The sequence below is a fragment of the Ostrea edulis genome, chromosome 3 (genome assembly GCF_947568905.1).
Source record: "Ostrea edulis chromosome 3, xbOstEdul1.1, whole genome shotgun sequence".
NCBI lineage: Eukaryota > Metazoa > Mollusca > Bivalvia > Ostreida > Ostreidae > Ostrea > Ostrea edulis.
Window position 1 is genome coordinate 28,720,893 of NC_079166.1, and position 25,832 is coordinate 28,746,724.

A 25,832-nucleotide genomic window follows, 5' to 3' on the forward strand; every position below is an offset into this window, starting at 1 on the left:
AAAGACCATATCATGCTTCGTTCTGTCCAACGGTCACACCGTATATATATTAGTTTAATAATATGTTTTACGGCGTGACCGTGTTTGAGGGCGAAGCAAAAAAGTTTTGACATTAGTATCTATATCCAAAACAGGACAAAAACAACCCGAAGTTAGCACGCGGACGGAGCTGTATCAAAGCATCCTAATTTTTGGACATTTGATCCACCTATATATTGAACGCGGGAAATATAACGCAATTGATGTAAACAGTACATTGTGACGTCATATTCAGCGTCGTTATTTAGCAAATTTACAAACAAAGCGTTTGAACCACAACAAAAAACATGGCGTTAATCGTGGAGTGATTATATATGATTAAGAAAATAAGATTTACATGCTTTTACGGATTTTATGTGTAACATCTCAGAACGACGTGAACTAGGGTAGACGATATTCAAAATGGAGGAATACATGTCCACGCGCTAATATTCGAATCGACGCCATTGGTACCAAACTTTTCAAGTTCCATAGGTATGGTTTAATTTTTCATTATTTTCCTATATTTCCCTTTTAAACATGTATATACGTGTTACCTATAGGGAGAGCTTCGCCCTCTATTAGTTTGGCGCCTTATTTTGGGTAAAGTAAAGTCGTTCCGATTTCTGGTACTTTAGTAGCAGAAATCCATTACGTGAGTATTTTATACAGGTCTATCATGTAAAATTAACTCACTCTGCTGGACAGAAAGTTCTATCGTTGGAAATATAGAAATCGTATAGACTTAATTGACCTTTGAATGGCCTTTTACCTTCTTTGTTATTTGCTAGATCAAATTTTTGACCACATCCTTTGTTGTAACAGTGAACAAGCTCAGTCATTTTGAGATTTGTTCAATAAAAATCTCGAAGTTTCTTTGTCGTATCGTCGGTACTCGGTATCGGATATGTGGAGAAGAACATAAAATGTAAAACCGTACCAGAGACGATAAGAATTCCGGATAGATGTACATTGACTTTCTCATGTATTCGTAGAACTCAATACCCCTTGCTTGTCGTAAGAAGCAACGAAATGGGACGGTCCTTCGGAAGAGACCATAAAAGCCGAGGTCCCGTGTCACAGCAGATGTGGCACCAGGGGCGGATCCAGGAATTGCGGTTGTAACAGGGTTGTAACGGGGGCGCCACTTTATGAGGCAGAGGGTCTGGGGGCCGCATTGAGGTGGAGACCCAGGGGCATCATCATGTTATTCAGTCGGCGGAGAGAATTAGCATGTATTCTACGTAGTTAAATATAGCATTTATTCCGTAAATGTGAATGAATGATTTTTGCTTTTATAAACGGAATAAATAGGTCAATATAGTTACACGTATAAACCAAACATGTCAATTAAACTAATTCGCCCCGCGGATTATGCATGAATTTTACAGAATTTATAGGGTTTGAAATTTGTCTCCTATTTAGTCATTTGTATTATTTTTTGTAATTTTTTATAAGGTGAAATGAATAAAATGACGCGAATTTTAAGGGTTTTTGGGGAAAATTAAGTTCTCCCAATAAAGTAAAGGGAGTGGAAGAAATTATTGCTTCTTTTATCATTCAGTACATTTTTCTGAACAAGATACCACGATTTGTAAACCTTAAATTTTAAGGAGGTGGGGAGCCGGCTGCGCCCCCTTTAATCCGCCACTGGGCACGATAAAGACCCTTTCCTGCTTAAAGATCGTAAATACTATAAGCGGTGAGCAAATGCCTAAATTTTACAGCCCTTCTCCGACAATAGTGACGTCTCCATAGGAGTGAGAAAAATTCTCGAGAGGGACGTTAAACAATATATAATTAATGAATCAATCATGTATTCGTGTTGTTTATACACATTCACAAAATAAATTTCTCAACTCCAATGTTTTCAAATTATTTTCATTATGATTTACATGCACCTTTTCCGTCTTTTGTTATTGAATAAAGCAATCATAGTGTGAGAGCGGGGAAAAGGGAAGTGTGAATAAAAAATAAATAAATAAGAAGATGGAGGTTTTAAAACTCAATCTTATACGTAGGCCTGGGCTGCAAGGAAAAGGTATAGCATATAAGTTATACATTTACTTTAGAATTTATAAAAAAAAAAAAAAAAAAAAAAAAAAAAAAAAAAGTACAACAAAGACAGTGCAGCGTAACTTTAGATCGTGTCCATTACGTCACGTCCGTCCTTTAAGAAATCAAACCCGCGGTGCATTTTGTAATTATTGAAATTTCAAACGAAGTAATGCAATAATTCTAGCATTCTGAAATGACTATTTGAGTAGATCTACCCCCTCCCCCCTCCCCGAAAGACAAAAACAAACATCAACATCAAACACACACGTAAGGGATGCAGCCAGTTACATTAATTAATTCAATTCCCCCCCCCCCCCCCCTCAAGACCATGTGCATGTACAGGTATATGGAGCGCCAAATTAACACAGACTGCGCCTCGGAAAATAGTTGCTACCTTGGGGGACAATATATAAACTTGCTATAGTCCTCATAGCCAGTACATAGGTGTATACTATAGAAACTCTAAATATTTCAATTTCAGAAGATAAAATATTGTGCCATGAAAGTCTTCGTTTGAACGTAAAATTTAGTGACTGTTTTAATTTTGGCATTTTCATACCTACACGGTAAGCAATGCAAAAATGATATCGATAGAGAGTTGGTTTAACAGTCAAGTAACTTATTCAAAGTGAACAGCAGTATCATATAAGTTCACATTAATTGCTAGAACCGGCGGAACTTGAAAGTAAATTTCATACATAATTTATGAAGGACTGCTTCGAGATTTGATGAAGGCGTCCGCCCAAATATTCAGCCGAGCCGAGATTACACCCAGCCTACTACCAATCTTTTAACTGCTCTAATAGCATGATCACATAGGGAGAAGTTGATGAGGTGTACTCATATAGAAGTCCCTACGCCCACCGAGCCTAACAACTAATTCTAAAGATACACATGGACAGTCCCCACCATCAACTACTAGAGCATGTCAAAAATTTCAAATGTTAAGCAAATGCTATGGCAAAACGAAGACTGACAGATATACTCATCCAAGAAAGGAACTCTTTCTTTGAAAACTCTTCTAAATGTACTTAACGGATACATTCGATATACAGTATTACTTTAGAAAATGCATCCCGGAAACCCTTATTCACTATCTTTCGAAATATAGGCTATCTTCACATAAATTGGATATACATTGTAGAGCAAGGCCGTTGCAGTCAAACAGAACGTGCTCAACGTATTTACAAATTACATGTTTGTGATCTAAACAAAATCGAAGATGAATATCACTTTATTTTGGAATGTTCACAGTATAGTCATTGGCGTTATATATACATAAAAATATTACTGGAAAATGTCATCTACCTTTAAGTTTGTTCAGTTATTTAGCCTTAGAAACAGAAAACAACTTCACAATCTTGGTACCTTTCTTCAAAAAGCTACTGCCTATATATAATGTATGCTCATAGCGCATATATAATCAATTGCATATCATGATATAATCAATCTAATTAAAACCAGACTTCTTAGACCCGTGCCGTATACTCTATATCGGGACCAGAGCGTTTAATTGAATTGGTCCATGAATAGTGTATATGCGGGATCAATGTTTACATTAGAACTAGCGTCCTGAAAAGATTTAGCAATAAGATTTGCCTTGTCTTGTGATGTATGCTTTGTGTGGTGGAGGTGGAGGGTATTGTCTTGTGATGTATGCTTTGTGTGGTGGAGGTGGAGGATATTGTCTTGTGATGTGTGCTTTGTGTGATGAAGGATGAGGATATTGTCTTGTGATGTGTACTTGGTGTGGTGGAGGTGGAGGGTATTGTCTTGTGATGTGTGCTTTGTGTGGTGGAGGATGAGGATATTGTCTTGTGATGTGTGCTTGGTGTGGTGGAGGATGAGGATATTGTCTTGTGATGTGTGCTTGGTGTGGTGGAGGATGAGGATATTGTCTTGTGATGTGTGCTTTGTGTGGTGGAGGATGAGGATATTGTCTTGTGATGTGTGCTTGGTGTGGTGGAGGATGAGGATATTGTCTTGTGATGTGTGCTTGGTGTGGTGGAGGATGAGGATATTGTCTTGTGATGTGTGCTTGGTGTGGTGGAGGTGGAGGATATTGTCTTGTGATGTGTGCTTGGTGTGGTGGAGGTGGAGGATATTGTCTTGTGATGTGTGCTTGGTGTGGTGGAGGTGGAGGATATTGTCTTGTGATGTGTGCTTTGTGTGGTGGAGGTGGAGGATATTGTCTTGTGATGTGTGCTTTGTGTGGTGGAGGATGAGGATATTGTCTTGTGATGTGTGCTTTGTGTGGTGGAGGATGAGGATATTGTCTTGTGATGTGTGCTTGGTGTGGTGGAGGTGGAGGATATTGTCTTGTGATGTGTGCTTTGTGTGGTGGAGGTGGAGGGTATTGTCTTGTGATGTGTGCTTTGTGTGGTGGAGGATGAGGATATTGTCTTGTGATGTGTGCTTTTTGTGGTGGAGGATGAGGATATTGTCTTATGATGTGTGCTTTGTGTGGTGGAGGTGGGGGATATTGTCTTTTTCTCCAGTTTTTTACCCCTCCCCAGAGAGTGCCTGTTCCTGATCATGATTGTAAAACTGAGATGTGGTTTTGCTAGTGAGGTTTTTGTTCTTGAAATACGACTTGTTCTTTGTGTTTACATGCTTTGTAAGCTTGTTTGTAGATTTCACTCAGTTGAAAGTCCCTAAAAGGCTCCTCTGCTGGCTCTCCTGGTTTGTGTGCAGATATCTGTTGGAGCAGGATTTATGGACCTTGAAACTGCCTTGCAGTTTATCATTGAAATAGATTATGCTGCCACTTTGTGCATTGTCTGGTTGGTGATTTGCAGGTAATGGTTCATTTCATCTTATGCCAGTTGATTTTTCTGGACAGCGCTGAACAAGAGTGAGAAGTTTGACCAGTCAGCTTTGTTACAAACCCAATACTTTGGTTGTGTTTTTGTTTCTTCGGAGGAAGCAAGGGAGGGAACGGAGAGGACGGAGAAATGGTAAAGGAGAAATGAAATTAACAGACAGCGAGCAATCTCATAAATCCCACGAAGAATGCAAAATTAAGAATAAAGCAAGCACGGACGCATGGACACACTAGAGGTGGGATCAGGTGCCTAGTAAGAGTAAGTATCCCCTGACGACTGGTCACACCCACCCTGAGCCCTATATCTTGATCAAGTATACAAATAAATCAAAATTAGTATATATGCAAAGAACGGTCTAACAATTGTTATGAAATTCTTCAGACAGCATTAATTCAACCTAATGGCAGGCTGTATTTGCAAATTAGATCATGTACATCTGTAATTGCTACTTATATAAGAGTAGTCCAGGAAACACGCATCATCAGCAATGATATACACTGTACTAATGCTTATAAAGCACAAAGCCATGACATATCATACGACTGTGAAAAGGCGTTCAATCAGCTATGTATAACCGCAACACCACCTGTTTATTACCAGGCTATTGTAACATGACTGCACGGGTAGATATCTGTAGTCAGACAGACAGGGTGAAATTTTAAGTGGAGATAACGAACAGTGATCACCAATCACTACCGTGTATATATAGATTGTAACTAGCAGATAATGATCTATTTCTTACCTATAAACATTCGATGGGTATAGAATCGTAGACAAACTCAGTCGCATGCATTTACAATATGTATGATAAAGACATGCACCATTACATGTAAGTAAATCTTACATTGTAAGAAATTATCGTCTGCTTTATATTCAATCTATACAGGGTGTACATCCGGGTGCATAACTGTGCGTTAACTCAGTAAATTGGCGTGTATTCCAGTCTCATATCGTTTGTTCTAAAGTATTCCTCAAAGTTCTGATTTTCATGATAAGTTTTGGGGCTACAGAATCTTGACAGCATTGGTCGCTGCGTGACTCGACTGCCACACCCCTCTGTACAATAAATTCCATACAAACGAAAGAAAGTATTGCAAATATAACTAATGTGCAATTGTACATATCATATGTTATATATGCATAGCGAATCAACTAAGTGTAAAAATATACTACAGTATACATAATTTCCTAAATACTTGAGTTTTAAAAGAAAAGTGACGGATAGAGTAAAGCGTTACATGTACAACCAGGCGCGGGAAGAAATTAAAGGGTGCTCATCACCACATGTCAGCTTTAAGCACACGTGACGTCACAGTAGATCACTTAATCTACCGTAACCATTAAAGAGAGGGAAAATGTCAAAGCGAGGTATGTATGTTTCTCACTGAATTCTAGACGATTTTAACGAATTATCATGGAATTTAAAGTTCAATGGAGTTAAGTGAAATGACACTACTCTAACACATTGAGCACGTGCTATATAGGGCGAATTTCCGGTGTCGTGCGTCGTTACTTAGGCATTGAATATATACCCATGAGTGATATGTCTGTTATTTATGATAATGGAAATATATGTGAATGACCTTTTTAGAGCTTGCCACGTTCATGAAATCAAGCGTTCAATATTCAAATTTTGGGTATGAAATAAACATTAAGTTGAACACACAGGTAAAATTTGGTTACTGGGATGAGGTAAATAACCAGGACTTTAGACGTATAAAAGTTTATTTTGTTTGTAGGATTTATTGAGATTAGATATAGTTTCAAGCACTTCATAAGATATTCGTTATCTACATTACGATATGTTCCCGCACAAACAGATGTGGAGGTACATGTTAATAAAAGTGTTCCTCTGGATCTGCCGGGGAGCAAGGTTAACTGCTGGTTTGTCGACATCAGTTTTCCCAAACTCACTCCATTCTGCACATTTCTCTTCAAGCCCTGACAATATGCTATAGTGAAGGAAAGTTTGCGGCAGATACCTGTAACTACAGTGTTTTTGATAACGTAAAGACAGTTCATAAGAATTGTTTAAAAACACTTAGGAAAGTCAGTGATACTCCGAATAACTATAGTGAAAACATATTGGTATTCTGACTTAGAGAAGTAAAACTGTGAACATTTAAAACAAATCGTTTTCTAAATAACTACTGCAAATTTTACATCTTTGATATTTACTACTGTGAAAACTTTGCTATATTGTGGTTCAATAGAGTGAAAAAATGCATTAATCTACTTTATCAAAAATATACATTTATGATACTTTGGCTTACCAATATACAAGAATAGAGGTTTTTATGCTAGGTAAATGAAACCTCATTTTCCAACTTAAGCATGAATTGAGAATTGAGTCCCCTTCCCGCACTATGGACGCCGCACAACATTAAAGTGTCTGACCTCTTAGACGTATTTTTTCTAGGACTGGTAGAGAGACTTAATGCCGGGGAAAACGTGCTGATTGCCAATGGATACATGTGGGAGTTTGCCCGCCGGGGATACTTAACCCTTGGTGGATATGTACCGGAAGTGGTGATCGAACATCCGGAATTGGTAACACAGCTCCACGAGGAGTTTGTTCACGCTGGAACTGACGTGCTACCCGCCTTCACTGTACGTCATATTGAGATGATCATGGAACACTGCTACATATCGATGGAATTAAAGAAAAACACATGTGACTCTACACACTGTCTTTCTTTATTTTCAAGATATGGATTCGTTTTATGCAGAAATATATAGGGCATGTTATGGTTTTATGTTTTCGCAGGATACACATATAGGTATTCTAAGGTCCTTCGATATGCATTTTTTAAAAACAAGAGGCTCACAGGCCTTATTGATCACCTGAGTATCACTTAAAACTGTTAAAAGTATTTCTATATTCCCAAAGGGTTTGAATTGTGTATTAATTTTCCTGCTGTGCATATCTACGCTAAATTCTAATATAAAACAAGACTGCTCTTTAGAAGAAAAAAAAACCCCACCCCACACACAAACACACACAGATGTCCCCGAAAGCGTCTAGATGCTAATGAAATACTTTACATAATATATGTTATATTTACACTATACATATTTGAGTTTTGGACCCACCCTGGAGTTGCGAAATTCACAATATTTGTACATCTTCCTGCTTTTTCTACATATAAAACAATAGTTTTAAACAGTATTAGCAAAATTACAGAAAAAAAAAATCTTTTAGATATCAAAGAGAATTATTCACTACGACCATTTTGGCCTTCATTTGGTACCAAAACTCCTATTTCTAGGTCATACAATTTTGGTAAATTACCCGCTCCATCATTCAGTTTCAATTTATTGTTGATAGAATTAAAGATGATGTTATCAAAACGTTTCACTTATAAACAAGATATGCCAAGTTTGGCGCCGCCCTGGAGTCATAATCTTTATGGCTAATACGTTTTGTTGGTGTTTTCAAATTCAAATGGAAGGGTATTTGAATGTGGGTAAATAGAATGGTGATGATTTTGAAAAAAAATACCATTCGTCTGCCTCACGTACGTAGTAGGTGCGGTGTTTTTTTTTTTTTATTATTATTATTATTGTTTATGTTTTTCTGCTCAATTAGAAATACCGTATAAATTGTATTTCATAGCGATATGTTTCGATCTTTTTCTATTCCATGTTTATTCGTTTTAATAGAATGAACATTCACCGCAGCATTTATCACCCTACCCTCGGAGGCCATAGAATTTTCTGTTACTTCACCATTTCTGTTCTTGGTAAAACACGTTAATGTCATCAATAAAAATACTCATCTATCCTTAAGTAATGAAAGTACTGAATTATTCTACACGCCATTTTGTACAGTATTTTGGACACCGAGAGAAGATGCGCTCAATTGGTAGAGAGGCGGAAGTTGAGTCCCTAAACAGACAGGCGCTGAGAATTGCCAGAAAAGTGGCGGATCGCACTGGTTCTCTTGTGGCCGGTGGTGTGTGTCACACCCACGTTTATGCTAAAGATGACCCCGCAACTCACGAGAAAAGCAGAGCAATATTCAAGGTTCGTTTTGTTTTCGTGAAAATTGCTTATAACTACAGATCAATCATGATGATGCATTAATTCAGAAGAAGATGTTGCCTTCTTTAACGTATAAAGTATTACTGTCTCTAATATTTCCAGTCCATAGGAGTTTTACCAGCTTTTGATCTCAACATTGATATCACATGCGGGTTTTGATTAATCATTGTCACGTAATTCATATTCAAGACACAATTGACAGTAGCCCACGAAGTCAGACTCAAAATTCAAATTGAACTTAGAATTCTAAACTAAGATGTGCAAACAGATTGAAAATTATATGGAAAGTGGAAAACGGTAGAGAGGGACCCTATTTTCACTCTGGACCTTAAAAATCCCTCATCCTTGGAATCTTTTCAAATAAGAAGTATTGATTGATTGTATATTGTTCAACGTCCCTCTCCAGAATATTTCACTCTTATTGAACAGTGAGGTTTTTTTTTCGCGCCACACCTGTTGTGACACGGGACGTAGGTTTTTGCGGTCTCATCCGAAGAAACGCCCCATTTAGTCGCCTCTTACGACAAGCTAGGGGTACTGAGGACCTATTCTTACCTGGATCCCTACGGTTCAAATAGGACGGTAGACATGTAGATGGTATAGAAAAAAAACATATGATAAAATATATATTACCTTCAAATGAAAAAAACCCTCATAGACAGCATCTACAAACTTTAGATAATTTTGAAGAAAACCGAAGTTACATCTGTGATTGATAATAAATTTCGCAAATAAAGTAACCATTCCCTCCTCATTAAGATTAGCAAAATATCTTCCGTCATGTTTTGAGAGAGCATATTTAAATCAAATTAGGTTTTATACCGTTTGTTAGACCGTTCTTAGCACACTGATTTTGACTACGGATAACTCCGTTTACCTGATCAAGATATAGGGCTCAAGGCGGGTGTGACAGGTCGACATGGGGATGCATACTCCTCCTAGGTACCTGATCCCACGTCTGGTATATCCAAATGTCGGTGTTTGACCACCTCTCTATTAAGTATTGCTTACAGGAGTTATGAGATTGATGACTGTTCGTTATCTTAGCTTGAAGATAACACCCTGGACTGTTACGTTAGCACCCTTCCTGTTAACCTATCTCTCCCTGGTAGCTTGACGTCCACACTTCTCACTCACGTACCACGTCATTTCTGTACATGATAAAAAACATCGGTGTGTTCGATGCATCATGAAAAATTTCAAGAACATGTAGAGTTGTTTCAAACTCAAAACCTCTTCATTTTTGAATGTCCTTTTCAAGGTCATTTGACAAACAATTGTTGGCATAAAGTTTAGAATTTCAATGGATTTCTCATTTAATTGAATATCATAACGGTCGCTGTGACTCAGAGGTTAGAGGTGACCGGGAGGTTTTGGGTTCCATTTTCACTGGATTCAATTGTTTACATTGTTGCACTATTGTTCCACACAGGAGGTGATAGAGTGGGCGGTGGAGGAGGGAGCAGACTACATTGTGGGGGAGACTTTCTCCATTTTTGGGGAGGCCATGCTAGCTCTGGAGTGTATCAAAGAATACGGGAAAGGTAAGAGGGAAATTCTCACAGATGATATCGAATACTAGGTTTACAGGAATGGAGCATCCCTTTGGAATATATCAAGCATTACGGGAAAGCAAGGCCAGCAGCAACTAAAATATTGGTACTAGTAAAGGAAAAATCACTGCGGAAAGTATTGAAAATTACGAAATCTGCCGAGATAATCACGATCAAACATTGCATGTGGTAAAGGTAACTGCAGCGTTTTGAAAATTTCGGATAAGATATACGGAAAATCATACCCGATTGTATGAAACATAGTAGATAAGTTGATTGGCACTCATTGCAAAGTGTACCGATATCACATAATGTACACCGATATCACACAACGTATACCGATTTCACACAACGTATACCGATATCACACAACGTATACCGATATCACACAAAGTGTACCGATATCACACAAAGTACCGATATCACACAACGTGTACCGATATCACACAACGTATACCGATATCACACAAAGTGTACCGATATCACAGAACGTATACCGATATCACACAACGTGTACCGATATCACAAAAAGTGTACCGATATCACACAACGTATACCGATATCACATAACGTATACCGATATCACACAAAGTATACCGATATTACACAACGTATACCGATATCACACAACGTGTACCGATATCACACAAAGTGTACCGATATCACACAACGTATACCGATATCACAGAACGTGTACCGATATCACACAAAGTGTACCGATATCACACAACGTATACCGATATCACACAACGTATACCGATATCACACAAAGTGTACCGATATCACAGAACGTATACCGATATCACACAAAGTGTACCGATATCACACAACGTATATCGATATCACACAACGTGTACCGATATCACACAACGTGTACCGATATCACACAACGTATACCGATATCACAGAACGTGTACCGATATCACACAAAGTATACCGATATCACACAACGTATACCGATATCACACAACGTATACCGATATCACAGAACGTATACCGATATCACACAAAGTATACCGATATCACACAACGTATACCGATATCACACAACGTGTACCGATATCACACAACGTGTACCGATATCACACAACGTATACCGATATCACAGAACGTGTACCGATATCACACAAAGTGTACCGATATCACATAACATATACCGATATCACACAACGTATACCAATATCACACAAAGTGTACCGATATCACACAACGTATACCGATATCACACAACGTACACCGATATCACACAAAGTGTACCGATATCACAGAACGTATACCGATATCACACAAAGTGTACCGATATCACACAACGTATATCGATATCACACAACGTGTACCGATATCACACAACGTGTACCGATATCACACAACGTATACCGATATCACAGAACGTGTACCGATATCACACAAAGTATACCGATATCACACAACGTATACCGATATCACACAACGTATACCGATATCACAGAACGTATACCGATATCACACAACGTATACCGATATCACACAACGTATACCGATATCACACAACGTGTACCGATATCACACAACGTGTACCGATATCACACAACGTATACCGATATCACAGAACGTGTACCGATATCACACAAAGTATACCGATATCACATAACATATACCGATATCACAGAACGTGTACCGATATCACACAAAGTGTACCGATATCACATAACATATACCGATATCACACAAAGTGTACCGATATCACACAAAGTGTACCAATATTACAATAAGTGAGGAAGGTTGGAGGGAATTCATTGCGATTTATATCAATCAATACGTGGGATACATTATTGCACATTAATACAGTACAGAAAAACGAAAGAAAAGGTGGGGAATGGAGAAGATAAGTCACTTCTGGTGAATGTGATTGGGTAGGAAATGTATGAAGGAATATCTTCTACGGAAAAGGAAACAAATTTAAAGATGGTTGGCATATTTTGAATTTGTGATTGATTTCAGCCTCATTGTGATTATACAGGTACATTGTCATAGGAAGTATATGTCATTATAAACTATAGATAATATTAACTGCACAACAGGACTTTCTTCTTTGTCAGACCACATAGTACAGCAAAGAACACGCATCATAATCGCGAATATCAAAAGTGAACACATCTTACATTATAATCACAAATATCAAATGTGAAATTCTCGCACATTTCGAAAGTGAAATTATTTCAAATTGTAATCGTCAATATTGGAAGAGAAATTGTTACGAATATGAAACGTAAAATTGTCTCGATTTAAAATCCAGGTCTTCCTGCTGTGATTACTTTGACTGCTCATATACCGGATCAGACAGTGGATGATGTCCCTTTACCGGAAGCTTGTCGCCGACTGGAGGAAGCGGGAGCGGTAGCTGTCGGACTCAACTGCTCCAGAGGTCCCAAAACAATGATTCCACTGATTCGAGAGATCAGGAAAGCTTGCAAGGTTCCAACTGTATTCAAATATTTTTATGTTTTTTATTTAACGATTGCCACTCATAGTACTAAAACACCATTCAACAGGAAAATCCAGATGATTCTCGCAACGATGTTTAGAAGTGCTGGGTACGCAATTCCGATATTTATGCATGTGTACTTAGAATACTGATATTTTAGGGTCCTATTGCTGCCATTCCTGTGCCATTTCGTTGTCAAGACGATTGTCGCACATTTTACTCTTTCAAGGATGACGAGACTGGTAAGAATTGGATATCCCATGATAATACATAACGAGCTCATCCCTTGTAATTAGAAAATGCTTCTGAATTTAATATCTATCTTTCTATCCAATTTCAGATAAGTTTCTGTACCCGACCAATATTGAATGCAAAAAATGTTCCTCAGACGACATTGTAGAATTTGCAACAGAGGCTAAAGAAATTGGTGTACAGTACATAGGCCTTTGTTGCGGAAATTGCTCAGCTTACATGCGTGATTTAGCGGAAGTCTACGGTCGAAAACCAGGGGCTAGTCGTTACTCGTGTGATCTGTCACTGTCGTTTGTTTGGGGAAAGAAGAAAGCGTTGAATAAATCCGGGGATAAAGAGTTTATGTACATGGTGTATGGAAAAGAAAAGTAGAGGACTTCACCCCACTATGGGACATCTTTTGTTTCATATTCTGTACCCAACTGTTATAAATGTTTCCCAATAGAAAGTAGGTTAATGTACATGTCGATATTCAGAATATTATCGAGTGATAAATATGTCAAAAGCACATTATCTTAATGTTTACAGCAATCAATATAATATGGGGATGAATATTCTGAAAAGGTTCAATAAAGAAGACCATGACATTATTTTGAGTAATGTTTGAATATTTTACGCACACTGTGGACTATGGAGCGGTTGATGATAACAAAAAAGAAATTATTGAGTCATCCAAATATTTTGTTAATCACCACTCTGATTCCACGCACAAGTACTCTGAAGTTGAAATAAGAAATGACAATATCTTCGTAGTCTTTGGTGATCAGGTCTTACAACAGTCTGTTGGAATTCCCATGGGCATGAATTGTGCTGCTTTGTTAGCTGACCCGTGTTTATACTCTTATGAAGTAAAGTTTATTCAAAAGCTTCTACATGAGAAGAAAAAATCTCTTGCTGTGGTTTTCAATTTGACATTTAGATACATATGTATATCGACGACGCTTTATCTATCAACAATAATAATTTTCATTCAAATGTCGATTCCATATATTTCCGTGAACTCGAAATAAAAGAAAACAGAGTTGTCCACTTCTACCTCATACTTAGGTATTTTATTGGAAACAGATATTAACGGCAAACTAACAACTCGGCTTTATGACAAATGGGATGATTTCAGCTTCTCCATCGTCAACTTCCCATATTTATGTAGCAATATTCCATTATCACCTGCATGTGGTGTTTATCTTTCTCAACTGCTTCGATACGCAAGAGCTTGTTCTGTGTATGTTCATTTTTGAAATTGAGGCAAGCTACTGATAAGCAATTTGATGTCACAGGGATTTCAACTGTTTCATTTAAAGTCAAATTCTATGGTCGTCGTAATGATCTAGTCTCCCAATACAACCTATCATTGGCTCAATCTGGTGCAACAAAATGGGTACCGTATAAGTTTTACATTGCTGACTGTTGTGTTTTATACCGATAGTTAAGAGCCCGTGAGAATAAGGATTAAAATGGGTTGTCAGTACCCTTGTTTGTCTTTAAGATGCGACTAAATGGGACGAGACAGCAAAATTCGAGGCTCCGTGGCACAGCAGGTATTGCACGACAAAGACCCCTACCTTCTCAAAGGTCGTAAACATCGAACATAGACCTAAATTTTGTAGCCCTTCACAGGAATTGGTGACGTTTACATATGAGTGGAAAATTCTCGAGTGGGATGTTAAACAATATCCAACTATCCAACCGATTATTAGTCCGCTTTTGACTACGAGTTACTCTGTTTACCTGGTCCAAATATAGGGCTCACAGCGGGTGTAACCAGTCGACAGGGATGTTTACTTTTATGCATTTGATTCCACCTCTGGTATATCCAGGGGACCAATCCCTTAGGGGATCCGGGTTAGAATAGATCTTCAGTAGACGTTAAACAATATACAATCAATCAATCACTCCAGAGGTCCATGTTTGCCCAACTCTCTATTTTGCATTCCTTATAGGAATTATTAGACTGATCACTGTTAGCCATCTTCACCTTTTCATCATTCATTTCAAATTTCGAGTCTTCTTACATAGTGCAGAATTATGCTTACAGAAAATCGAAATACAGTCAATTAATGTGGCCCCCTTTCCCTTTAGGACTTCATTTTAACTAACTAATCTTATGAAAATGCAGGTTCAAATCTTATTGTGGACTTTTCCTGATGATTGATATTGATTTTTAATTTGATATCTAGTAAGTTCGAAGGTTTTTGGGACGAAAAAACATTTGATAGGTCGCAAATAATTGACCGAAAAGACGAAAAAGTTAGGCTGGTATAAGGTGTATTATGCTTTTGTTATCTTTTCTACAGAATTTTGTCGTATTTTTCTTCTGTCGTCTTCTCGCCCCGAGGTCATAAAAAGACGACAATAGCACAAACGAAAAACCATACCGAAGCGATCTAATTTTGGCATTGTTAGACGGAAGAGTTCGGTAAAATATACAGGTCAATCGTATGTGCCACCTTGCTTATATCTCAATTTCTATATGTCACGAGCTTATTGTGCGTGTACGCACATTTCTTTCTCGGATCCATCGTCTGAAGAGGAAATTTACGCAACATGCCAAAGCGGGGTATGTATCGTATTCTTTAAATGCTGGATACTAGAAATTTGGACGTTAGACTAGAGACTGTAGTGCAGATGGTGGAAAGAAAGTAGTGCTTGTTAAATTCATTTATTAAGTTCTTTCATAAAAACCACAAACCTATGAACAGCCGATTGAAACTCTTATATTAATATCTATATATTTCATTTGGTTCAATCAAGGTAAGTTAAGATTTGATGCTAGCAATCCCTTTACAGACGTAGATAGACGTCTAGACTGAATTTCTGATTCCTTACACCCATATGTGTGCTAGATAATGAGGGTGATTTAAACATTTTATTTCGAAATTTCAATTTTTCAAATAAAATCACATTCAGTATTTGGTTTTTAAAGCAGTATGAAAGTAGGTTGGTGTGACACGCATACATATGTCACCTAACCTTGATCTGTTTTATTTTTACGATCTACACACAGATAGTGGAAATTCGTGGCATTCGTTCCTGCATGTGTGATAGATATATAAGAGTTTGTGAAACTATGCACACGCATGAATCTATCCGCTATGCAATACAACTAAGTTATATTATCTCTAAACACAATCCTTTTTATATGATAGTTCGCCGTGTCTTTCCAAACACCATATTACAGGGGTGTGATTTTTCCTCTAATTTGCTCAATTTTCGAAAAAATGAAACACTCTGGATTCGATCTAAAGTGGCAGAAAAAGATATTTTTCCAGGTAGGGTGAGATGTTTTCCTCCCTTTCTGACCAGTTTTCCTCTGATTTCTGAGGAATTCAGTCACATCCCTGATATTAACATGGTATTAAGGACAATCTCAAAATTTTGTAGAGAAGTGACGTGATTGAAATTGGCATATAGGAATCTGAGACATGATGGTTCCTGTCTGGTTTAGCAAGTGTAATGATGTTACTCCACGAAGTTCGAAATTGGTCGTATGTAAGGAGATGACTATTGTATGAGAAGTTTGGAAGGAGATGTTTGAGCATGATGTGTGCAATTTTGTCCCCTTCAAGTACAGTTCTTTGTGCGATTCCATTCATGGTAAGATGTAGGTTGAGTGGGCCTGTGTGTTTATGTTTAACTTTGTGTTTGAAGCGGCCCTTGACTAGTATATGTACTTCTGAATCAAAACTTTTATTACAACTAGCTAGAGTGTGTTCACTTGTTCCTCGGTACGGATGTGACCTTTCTCCAGACAGTGCATGCGTTTGTGTGTGAATATTGAATTGAGAGTGAGTTTATGTTCTGGATATATGACTTGTTTTCTGTCTTTGCATGCCTTGTTACCCAGATGGAAGTCCCTAAAGACTCCTATGCTTGCATTGTGTGCTTTTATTTGTTCAAACAGGATTTATGGACCTCGTGGCTGTTTTTAAGAATATCATGGACATATAATGCATTGTCTTCTGGGGAATTGCCTGATTGATGTTTTCCGGGTATTACATGTAGACTGTCTTCAAGTAGAGAACCCTGAGCAACAGTGCAAATTCGGAACTGTCGGTTTTGTTGCAAATCCATGACCTTGGTAATTCTTTTATCCCAGAGAGGAGAATGGTTTAGTCTAACCCACACATAAAGACGATTATCATAGTGATTGATTTAATGACACTGTCTAAAGCTTTGGTAACTCCTGTGTTGAAGCCAGTCCTAGTTGGGGATTAATAATTTAGTATTACCAGGCTTAGATCATCTACTCGTATAACTTTGTCCATTTGTTACAGACCAGAATGGTAGGTGTTTTGGCAGCAGTAAAAACCGACTATTGTTGCTTGTAGGTATTTATATGATATGGATTTTGAAAGGATCTCATTTGAAGATGATTTGCATATTTAGAGCTTGATTTGAACCTAGGCCACGGTCAAATTTCACTAAAGCAAATATGTTTGAAATAAAAATTTGCAAGTTCACTGGATTCTCGATGTAGTTTGTTTTGTTGTATAATGTCCGTGGTATGTTCTTAGCCTGAAAAATTGAAAGGTCATGACCCCTTTTCTGGTGTCCCATCAAAAATCAAGATATCTAATTCACATAACTGTTTGACAAAATCTGAATCAGCCACTTTAATCTGCTTGTAGCGGGAAGTACGTTATATCCTCCGAACTCCGTCCTCCGTACTCGGGGATCTACCTCTTTTCAGCTGGCTGTTGGTGAAGTGTCTGTGTAATGCATTTTGTTTTCATTGAAGCCTTTTGCTTGTGTGGTGTGCTAGTGTGTTGGCTTTTATCGTGTTCATTAGCATTGTTGATGACTTTTGTGTCTTAGTGGTTTTTGTTGGACCTGTCTGCGTAATTTGATTAGGTCCCCCAACACGATTGGAAGATAATTCAAATGTTCTCAGTAGAAGAATCCTTAGTCCTTAGTCAAAATCAGCGTGGAAAAAACCCGGCATAACAATCGGTATGAATCACGTCAGACAGTATTTGACCAAATGACATGTTGTATTGGTAAACTAGATAATTATGGCGACCACATAAGTAGGGAAATGTTGACTTTAAACGAGACTGTTTAAGCCCTTGTAACATCAACATATTTTCTGTAGCTTGTTTTGATTTTAAATTGATTATCTGCAGAACATGCTCTCTAGTATGGATTCAGTTGAGAGATGTATACACCATATATAGATTATAATGGAATGTTGCTACATAAATATGGAAAGTTGACGATGTCTTTTATTTCGAATTCACTGGGATATACCGGTATCGAATCGAAATACATGTATATATGAAAATGAATATTGTTGATAACTAAAACGTTGTCGATAAATCTAAATGTGGAGTTGAAGGCAATACCAAGATATTATTTCTTCTCTAGTAGGAGCTTTGGAATAAATTCTTCCTCATTAACAGGTCAGCCAATAATGGAGCACAATTCGTTCCTGTAAATTCCAAGAGAAACTCTGATCGCTCAGTAGACACTGTCAATGAGGAATTCCAGCATCGTTTTAATATCAACTATCGAGTACCCATGCGTAGAATCAGAGTTTACCAAAGTTATTTTTGAATGACTGATGAAAAACTATGAATATTTCCATGTTGCATTGTTTTATCATACTAGGGGAATGTAACCTCATTGCTACCGTACATGAACTTAGTCCTAATCCCGCACTATATGAATAACGCAAATATTAAAAGTGTCTGACCTGTTAGACGTATTCTTTCTAGGACTCGTAGAGAGACTTAATGCAGGGGGAAACGTGCTGATCGCCAATGGATATATGTGGGAGTTTACCCGCCGGGGGTACCTAACCCTTGGAGGATATGTACCGGAAGTGGTAATCGAACATCCGGAATTAGTAACACAGCTCCACGAGGAGTTTGTTCACGCCGGAACTGACGTGCTACCCGCCTTCACTGTAAGTCATATTAAGGTGATAATGGAATATTGCTACATAAATATAGGGAGTTTAAAGACGGAGAAGAAAAACAAATTATTCTACACACTAACACTCTTTCTTTATTGACAAGAAAAGAAATTATTATGCTTAAATATATAGGACACGTTATGGTTTCCTAAGTTCATTTCATATTTTCACAGGAGACAACACTCTGAAGCAGATGTTATTCTCAAGTCCTTAAATATATGAAAGTCACTGTTTCCTCGCATTAAGTTATCCGATCCCTTGGAATGCATACGTTATTACAAATCCTTTTTGCCAAATTAGTACTCTGTATTATTGAATTTCGTAATCTGTGCTTTCGCATAAGTATTTCGTTCCCTTCGATTGCCAGTTGCGTCCCTTGAATTGTGAATCCATGCCAGGAATAGGCAATACTTGCTCACGGATCGAGAATCTTTTCCAACATATCGAAACGTTTCTCAAGCTTCTCAACAGCTAAATGTTGAGAATAGGTGTACACCTGACAAAACTAGGAAACTTAACATTTTTAAAAATACTTTTTTCATGTCACATTTCAACTACTGTTCACTAGCTTGGCATTTTTGTTTTTGGAGAAAAAGAAAAAAGAAGAAGAATGGAATAAAATGCAGGAAAGACCTTAAATTTTTGTATACGACGATTACAAAAACTCGTACAGTTATCTTCTTGAAATAATAAAATCACACTGTCTTAAACGCAGACGCATAAGATCAATGACCTTAGAATATCTTAGAACAGTGATCAATCTCATAACTCCTATAACGGTGAAGATAACGAACACTTGAAAAGTGATTGATTGATTGATTGAATATTGTTTAACGTCCCTCTCGAGAATATTTCACTCATATGGAGATGTCACCACTGTCGGTGAAGGGCTGCAAAATTTCGGCCTATGCTCGACGCTTATGGCCTTTGAGCAGGGAGGGATCTTTATCGTGCCACACCTGCTGTGACACGGAACCTCGGTTTTTGCGGTCTCATCCGAAGGACCGCTCCATTTAGTCGCCTTCTACGACAAGCAAGGAGTACTGAGGACTTATTCTAACCCGAATCCCCACGGGATTGAAAAGTGATCAATCTCATAATTCCTATAAAGGTGAAGATCACGAACAGTGATAAATCTCACGAAAGGTGAAGATAACGAACAGTGATCAATCTCGTCACTCCTGTAAGCAATTCGAAATAGAGGGTTAGGCAAACACATACTCCTGGACGTACCAGAGGTGGGATTAGGTGCCTAGCTAATTGTTTGGTAGAAGCATTTCACAGAAGAATCAAAGGTACATTGTCCAAAATAATAATTTTGATATTTGGTAAACCACGCATTACAGTATCTTAGAATAATTCCTGATAATTATGAATAAATTCGGGTCTCCAGCATCCCCGTTTGGGAAACACTCCTGAATAATACAAACTGCTACGTTATTACCCCAAGTCATCAATATGACAAGCTATTCAAAACCTTTAAAATTCCTAGCCAAGTTATCCTTATTAGGTAATATAGATAGCATGATAGCATGAAAAACACGATTTTTTGTGTTTTCGAATTCAATTGAAAGAGTTTTAAAAGGACGAAAATGACAAATAAAAACATTTTTTCTGCTTCACATGGGAGGATAGGTGTGTGTGTTAATGTTTCCTTTTGCTCTGTTTACTGTTCAAATTCGTCTTCAAAATAGATCTCATTTGATATGTATTTTATCGCTTTATCATATCTAATCGATGCTTTTTTGTACAGTATTTTGGACACCGAGCGAAGATGCGTTTGATAGGGAGAGAGGCGGAAGTTGAGTCCCTAAACAGACAGGCGCTGAGAATTGCCCGAGAAGTGGCGGATCGTACGGGTTCTCTTGTGGCCGGTGGTGTGTGTCACACGCACGTTTATACCATAGACGACCCGACAACTCACGAGAAAAGCAGAGCAATATTCAAGGTACGATTTGTTTTCGTGAAATTTGCGTTTAAACTATTATTCATTTACCGGTTAATACACATTAAAACAGCTGAAGATGTTTCAGCCTTTCAGTTAAAAGGAAAACTGGCAAATCTAAAGTATTACTGTTTCTAATATGGCCAATCCACAGAGGTTGCACCAGTTATTGACCTCAACATTGATCTCATCATTGATGTCACATGCGTGTTTTAACTACTTATTGGCACGTAATTTATATTTAAGACAAAATTGAAATGTTTCATAAACAGTATCTCAGAAAGTTACACCAAAAATCCCATTTTTTTTCTTTTAATCCCAAGTTAAATACTGAAAACATTGAAAATCAGATAGAAAGTGAGAAAGTCACAAAGGGAAAGATTGTTTTACACATTGGAATCTAGAAATCCTTCATCCTTAAATTCTTTTCAAATCGGAATATAGAAAGCAGATACCGTTTAAAAATTGATAAATGATTTTTTTAAATTACGAGAAACATTGTAGACAGCACAGTATTTCCAAAATTTAAATATTAAAAATACTGAGATTTTTAAGTCCTTTAAAACATATTATTTTCAAATCAATCTAGATAACTTAATATTCCAATCAAAAAGGATTCAAAATACTGTAAATGGGGAAATGATTGCGGTGGTTTTAATATCCCTATGTTCGCGGTCGGGGATTTCCCCGCGAAATTAAAACAACCGCAAATATTATGCAAGTGTGACACACTATGTTTTGAACAGTTACCAGTAATCCGAATTGAGTTGAATTCCGCGAAAATAAAACTACCGCAATCAGACCAATATGAAAAAACCGAGTCTTTTAGTACCGCGAAATTAAAAACACTTACAGTATGCATGATGTCATATGATTTCCAGATTGTTCTTGAAATACACCACTCATATATGTAACTAAAACAGAATGAAAATGGGATCAAGAATAGACAATTACAGAGAGTGTGATCTTTTTCACTAGTACCCCGAAACTTTATTGATCTTTACAAGTTGAATTTACATTACTTGATTGTTTAAAGAACCCATTTTATGCCAATATTTGTGGAAAAGGTACGTAGTCAGATTTCGAAATGAAATTTTTATGATGCCGTAGTAGACGATATTAAAAACATTTCTGTTAATGCAAGGTGAAGATAACGAACAGTGATCAATCTCATAACTCCTATAAGCAATACAAAATAGATAGTTGGGCAAACACGGACCCCTGGACACACCAGAGGTGGGACCAGGTGCCTAGGAGGAGTAAGCATCCCCTGTTGACCGGTCACACCCGCGGTGAGCCCTACATCCTGATAGCATTACTAGATATTAGACACAATTGTCATTAAACACAGTCATTACATGTAGTAAGTTATCACTCTTCGAATTCCTATTCACGATTAGACTATTCCTCCACCTGTCACACCAGTCACGGGGCCTAAGTGGTTAGAGGTTCACTTCGTGACCGGAAGTAAGGTTTTGGGTTCCATTTTAACTGGATTCAATTACTTACATTGTTGCACTATTGTTCCACACAGGAGGTGATAGAGTGGGCGGTGGAGGAGGGAGCAGACTACATTGTGGGGGAGACTTTCTCCATTTTTGGGGAGGCCATGCTAGCTCTGGATTGTATCAAGGAGTACGGGAATGGTAAGGGTAAAATTATTACAGACGATATCATGGTAATGGTAGGGAAGCATCCGTGTGGAATATTTCAAGCATTTAAGGAAACGAAAAGGGATCAAACTAGTACTGTACTGATATAGGTAGAATAACAGCAGAAAGTATTCAAACACTGTTCTAAATATACCAGAACAATTCGGCGGAGTTCATAAATAAGTGTTGGGAAAGGTAAATGAAAATACCTGTGTAGCCTATCAAACATTTCGGAAAGGATCTACAGAAAAACAGAACCGATTGTATAACACATTATGAAAAAATTGAGGGGGAACTCATTTTAAAGTATACCAATATCATACTGTAACGGGATTGATTGACTGTGTATTGTTTAACGTCCCTCTCGAGAATTTTTCATTCATATGGAAACGTCATCATTCCCAGTGAAGGGTTGTAAAATTTAGACCTATGCTCAGCGCTCACGGCCTTTGAGCAGGGAGGGATCTTTATCATGTCACACCTGTTGTGACATGGGCCTAAGCTTTTTCAGTCTCGTCCAAAGGACTGTCCCATTTAGTCGCCTCTTACGACAAGCAAGGGGTACTGAGGACCTATTCTAAACCGCATTCGCGTAAACAATGCGTGATGGATTTCGGAGAAATATCAGAGCATACCAAACAGTAAAGGAATGGTAAGGAAAAGCAAGGGGAGTGATTGTGGGATGTTTCAGATTGGGTGAGAGAGACAGAAAGAAATATCTTAGGTTTTCTACAACAACACGAAAAACAAGATACGAAATGTATATACTTTATCTATTAGATGGAGGATGAAGATAACGATCAGTGATCAATCTCATAAATCCCACAAGCAATACAAAATAGATTGTTGGACGAACATGGACTCCTGGTCGCACCAGAGGTGGGATCAGGTGTCTAGGAGGAGTGATTTCAAATGCCCTTTGATTATATAAATTCGTTGTTATCGGAATTCTGCTTTAATCTGAACTGTAGATAATATGAATTGCACTTTCTCATTTCTTTCTTGGTCTGATAATATAGTACAAAACAAAACGCATAATAATCGAGAATATCAAAAGGGAAATTCTTTCATACTGTGATCGCGAATATCAAACGTGATATCTTTATACATTGTAACCACGAATATAAAATTTTTAAATTCACACGAATATCAACAATAAAATTCTTAGTACTCGTTATGAGAACAAGTAAGGATAGGTAATTGCAAGGATAATTTGAACATACAAATTCTTTTACATTGTAATTGCGATATCAAACGTGAAATTGTCACATATGGTAATCACGAAATTCTCACGAATATGTAACGTGAACGCAATATTAAATCCAGGTATCCCTGCTGTTATTACTTTGACTGCTCATATACCGGATAAGACAGTGGATGATGTCCCTTTACCGGAAGCTTGTCGCCGACTAGAGGAAGCGGGAGCGGTAGCTGTCGGACTCAACTGCTCCAGAGGTCCCAAAACTATGATCCCACTAATACGAGAGATCAGGAAAGCTTGCAAGGTTTGAATTGTGTTTCTAGTGTTTTTGTGTCCTTGTTGATGTTTGCCACTCCCATGAATCAATAACAGAAACGGAGTACTATTATAGCACTGATTCAGCAATTCCAATATTTATACATTGAACATAAAGATATTTTAGGGTCCTATCGCTGCCATTCCTGTACCGTTTCGTTGTCAAGACGACTGCCGCACGTTCTACTCTTTCAAGGATGACGAGACTGGTAAGAATTGGATACTCCATGATAATATAGGCCTATAAGGAATCCATCAATGATTCTCAGAAATATTTTTAAATCAGCAATTCCTATCTTTGCATTTTAGAGAAGTTTCTGTACCCGAACAATATTGAATGCAAAAAATGTTCATCAGACGACATTATAGAATTTGCAACAGAGGCCAAAGAAATTGGTGTACAGTACATAGGCCTTTGTTGCGGAAACTGCTCAGCTTACATGCGTGATTTAGCGGAAGTCTACGGCCGAAAACCAGGGGCTAGTCGTTATTCGTGTGATCTGTCACTGTCATTGTTCTGGGGAAAGAAGAAAGTGTTGAATAAATCATGGGATAAAGAGTTGATGTACATGGTGAATGGCACAGAGAAGTAAAGAATCTCATTCCACATCAGGAATTAAGTCTAGAAAGACTTTCTACACAGGACCATCTCTAAAGTTTCACATGTACTTCACTGCCGTATGTTATCGCATGGGTTTTTGTACATGTACAGTTTCAGAATTTCATCAATTGATAAATATTCCAAAAGTACACAATCTGTTTTTTTTTTTAAATATAGAAAAAGTACTATCAAGGGATAAACTTTTTGAGGGAAAATAAATAAATGTACAAACTCATACTTAGCTTGATAAAGTATATTGTATATAGTTGGTATGTAATTAAGATCTTCACTCGTACTAATCTTGTGACCAGTCATCCCAAAAATTGCTCTTAATACTACTCTGATTCTACGCACAAGCACTCTGAAGATGATATAAAAATATGCTGGAGTTCCTCATTGACAAAATCTACGTTGTGAAAGGTGACGATAACGAACAGTGATCAATCTCAAAACTTCCATAAGCAATACAAAATATATAGTTGGGCAAACACGGACCCATGGACACACCAGAGGTGTTTTAGTAGTCTTTAGTAGTCAGGTTTTCGAACCGTCTGTTGAAATTCCCATGGGCACGAATTATGCTCCTTTGCTAGCTGACTTCTTTTTATTTCTAACGAGGCAGAATTTATTTAAAAGCTTAATATTATGCTGTGACCTTCAATTCGACCGTTAGATATATTGACGACATTTTATCTATCAATCATGCTCATTTTGATATGTTGTTTCGGTATATCCCAAACGACTCGAAATAAAAGACCCATCCATATTGGCTTCATACCTGGATATTTTAATGAACATAAACGTTAGCGGCAAACTAACAACTCATCTTTATGACAAACGGGATGACTTCAGATTCTCCATCGTCAACTTTCCATATTTATGTGGCAATATTCCATTATCACCTGTATATCATGCCTCTGAACTGATTTGATATACTCAAGGGCATGTTCTGTGTATGGTCAGTTTTTAAATCGAGTCAGGATAATTACA

General features: G+C 37.6%; 4 protein-coding genes across 4 annotated transcripts in view; 2 read left to right on the forward strand and 2 right to left on the reverse strand.

Moving 5' to 3' along the window:
* LOC125674096 (cysteine and histidine-rich domain-containing protein 1-like) overlaps window positions 1-968 on the reverse strand; it is a 39,583-nt gene extending 38,615 nt beyond the window's left edge. The window contains exon 1 of the mRNA XM_056160397.1: window positions 791-968. Within this exon, the coding sequence (XP_056016372.1) occupies window positions 791-860 (70 nt within the window). The 5' untranslated portion in view covers window positions 861-968. The remainder of the gene's footprint in view (window positions 1-790) is intronic.
* A 2,690-nt stretch (window positions 969-3,658) lies between these two features.
* Window positions 3,659-5,653, reverse strand: LOC130053521 (uncharacterized). Its single transcript, XM_056160849.1, has 2 exons — window positions 5,644-5,653; window positions 3,659-4,605 (listed from the first exon to the last, which is right to left on the reverse strand). The coding sequence occupies exons 1-2, from the start codon at window positions 5,651-5,653 to the stop codon at window positions 3,659-3,661; spliced, it is 957 nt and encodes a 318-aa protein (XP_056016824.1).
* Window positions 5,654-6,190: 537 nt separating this feature from the next.
* LOC125674091 (betaine--homocysteine S-methyltransferase 1-like) lies at window positions 6,191-13,804 on the forward strand. Its single transcript, XM_048911136.2, has 7 exons — window positions 6,191-6,269; window positions 7,321-7,511; window positions 8,733-8,927; window positions 10,378-10,489; window positions 12,774-12,952; window positions 13,123-13,204; window positions 13,303-13,804. The coding sequence occupies exons 1-7, from the start codon at window positions 6,257-6,259 to the stop codon at window positions 13,584-13,586; spliced, it is 1,056 nt and encodes a 351-aa protein (XP_048767093.2). The 5' UTR covers window positions 6,191-6,256; the 3' UTR covers window positions 13,587-13,804.
* Window positions 13,805-15,676: 1,872 nt separating this feature from the next.
* Window positions 15,677-24,988, forward strand: LOC125676585 (betaine--homocysteine S-methyltransferase 1-like). The gene is made up of 7 exons (XM_056160399.1): window positions 15,677-15,771; window positions 18,929-19,119; window positions 20,882-21,076; window positions 22,608-22,719; window positions 24,052-24,230; window positions 24,369-24,450; window positions 24,551-24,988. Exons 1-7 carry the CDS (start codon window positions 15,759-15,761, stop codon window positions 24,832-24,834), a joined length of 1,056 nt encoding a protein of 351 aa, XP_056016374.1. The 5' UTR covers window positions 15,677-15,758; the 3' UTR covers window positions 24,835-24,988.
* The last annotated feature ends 844 nt before the right edge of the window (window positions 24,989-25,832 follow it).

Bases quoted from the DNA above. Each gene is read 5' to 3' on its own strand.
- LOC125674091 (XM_048911136.2), top strand. The intron at 8,928-10,377 runs GTTCGTTTTGTT...TGTTCCACACAG, and splicing joins AAAGCAGAGCAATATTCAAG to GAGGTGATAGAGTGGGCGGT. The intron at 12,953-13,122 runs GTTCCAACTGTA...CTGATATTTTAG, and splicing joins AGATCAGGAAAGCTTGCAAG to GGTCCTATTGCTGCCATTCC.
- LOC125676585 (XM_056160399.1), top strand. The intron at 22,720-24,051 runs GTAAGGGTAAAA...TATTAAATCCAG, and splicing joins TATCAAGGAGTACGGGAATG to GTATCCCTGCTGTTATTACT. The intron at 24,231-24,368 runs GTTTGAATTGTG...AAGATATTTTAG, and splicing joins AGATCAGGAAAGCTTGCAAG to GGTCCTATCGCTGCCATTCC.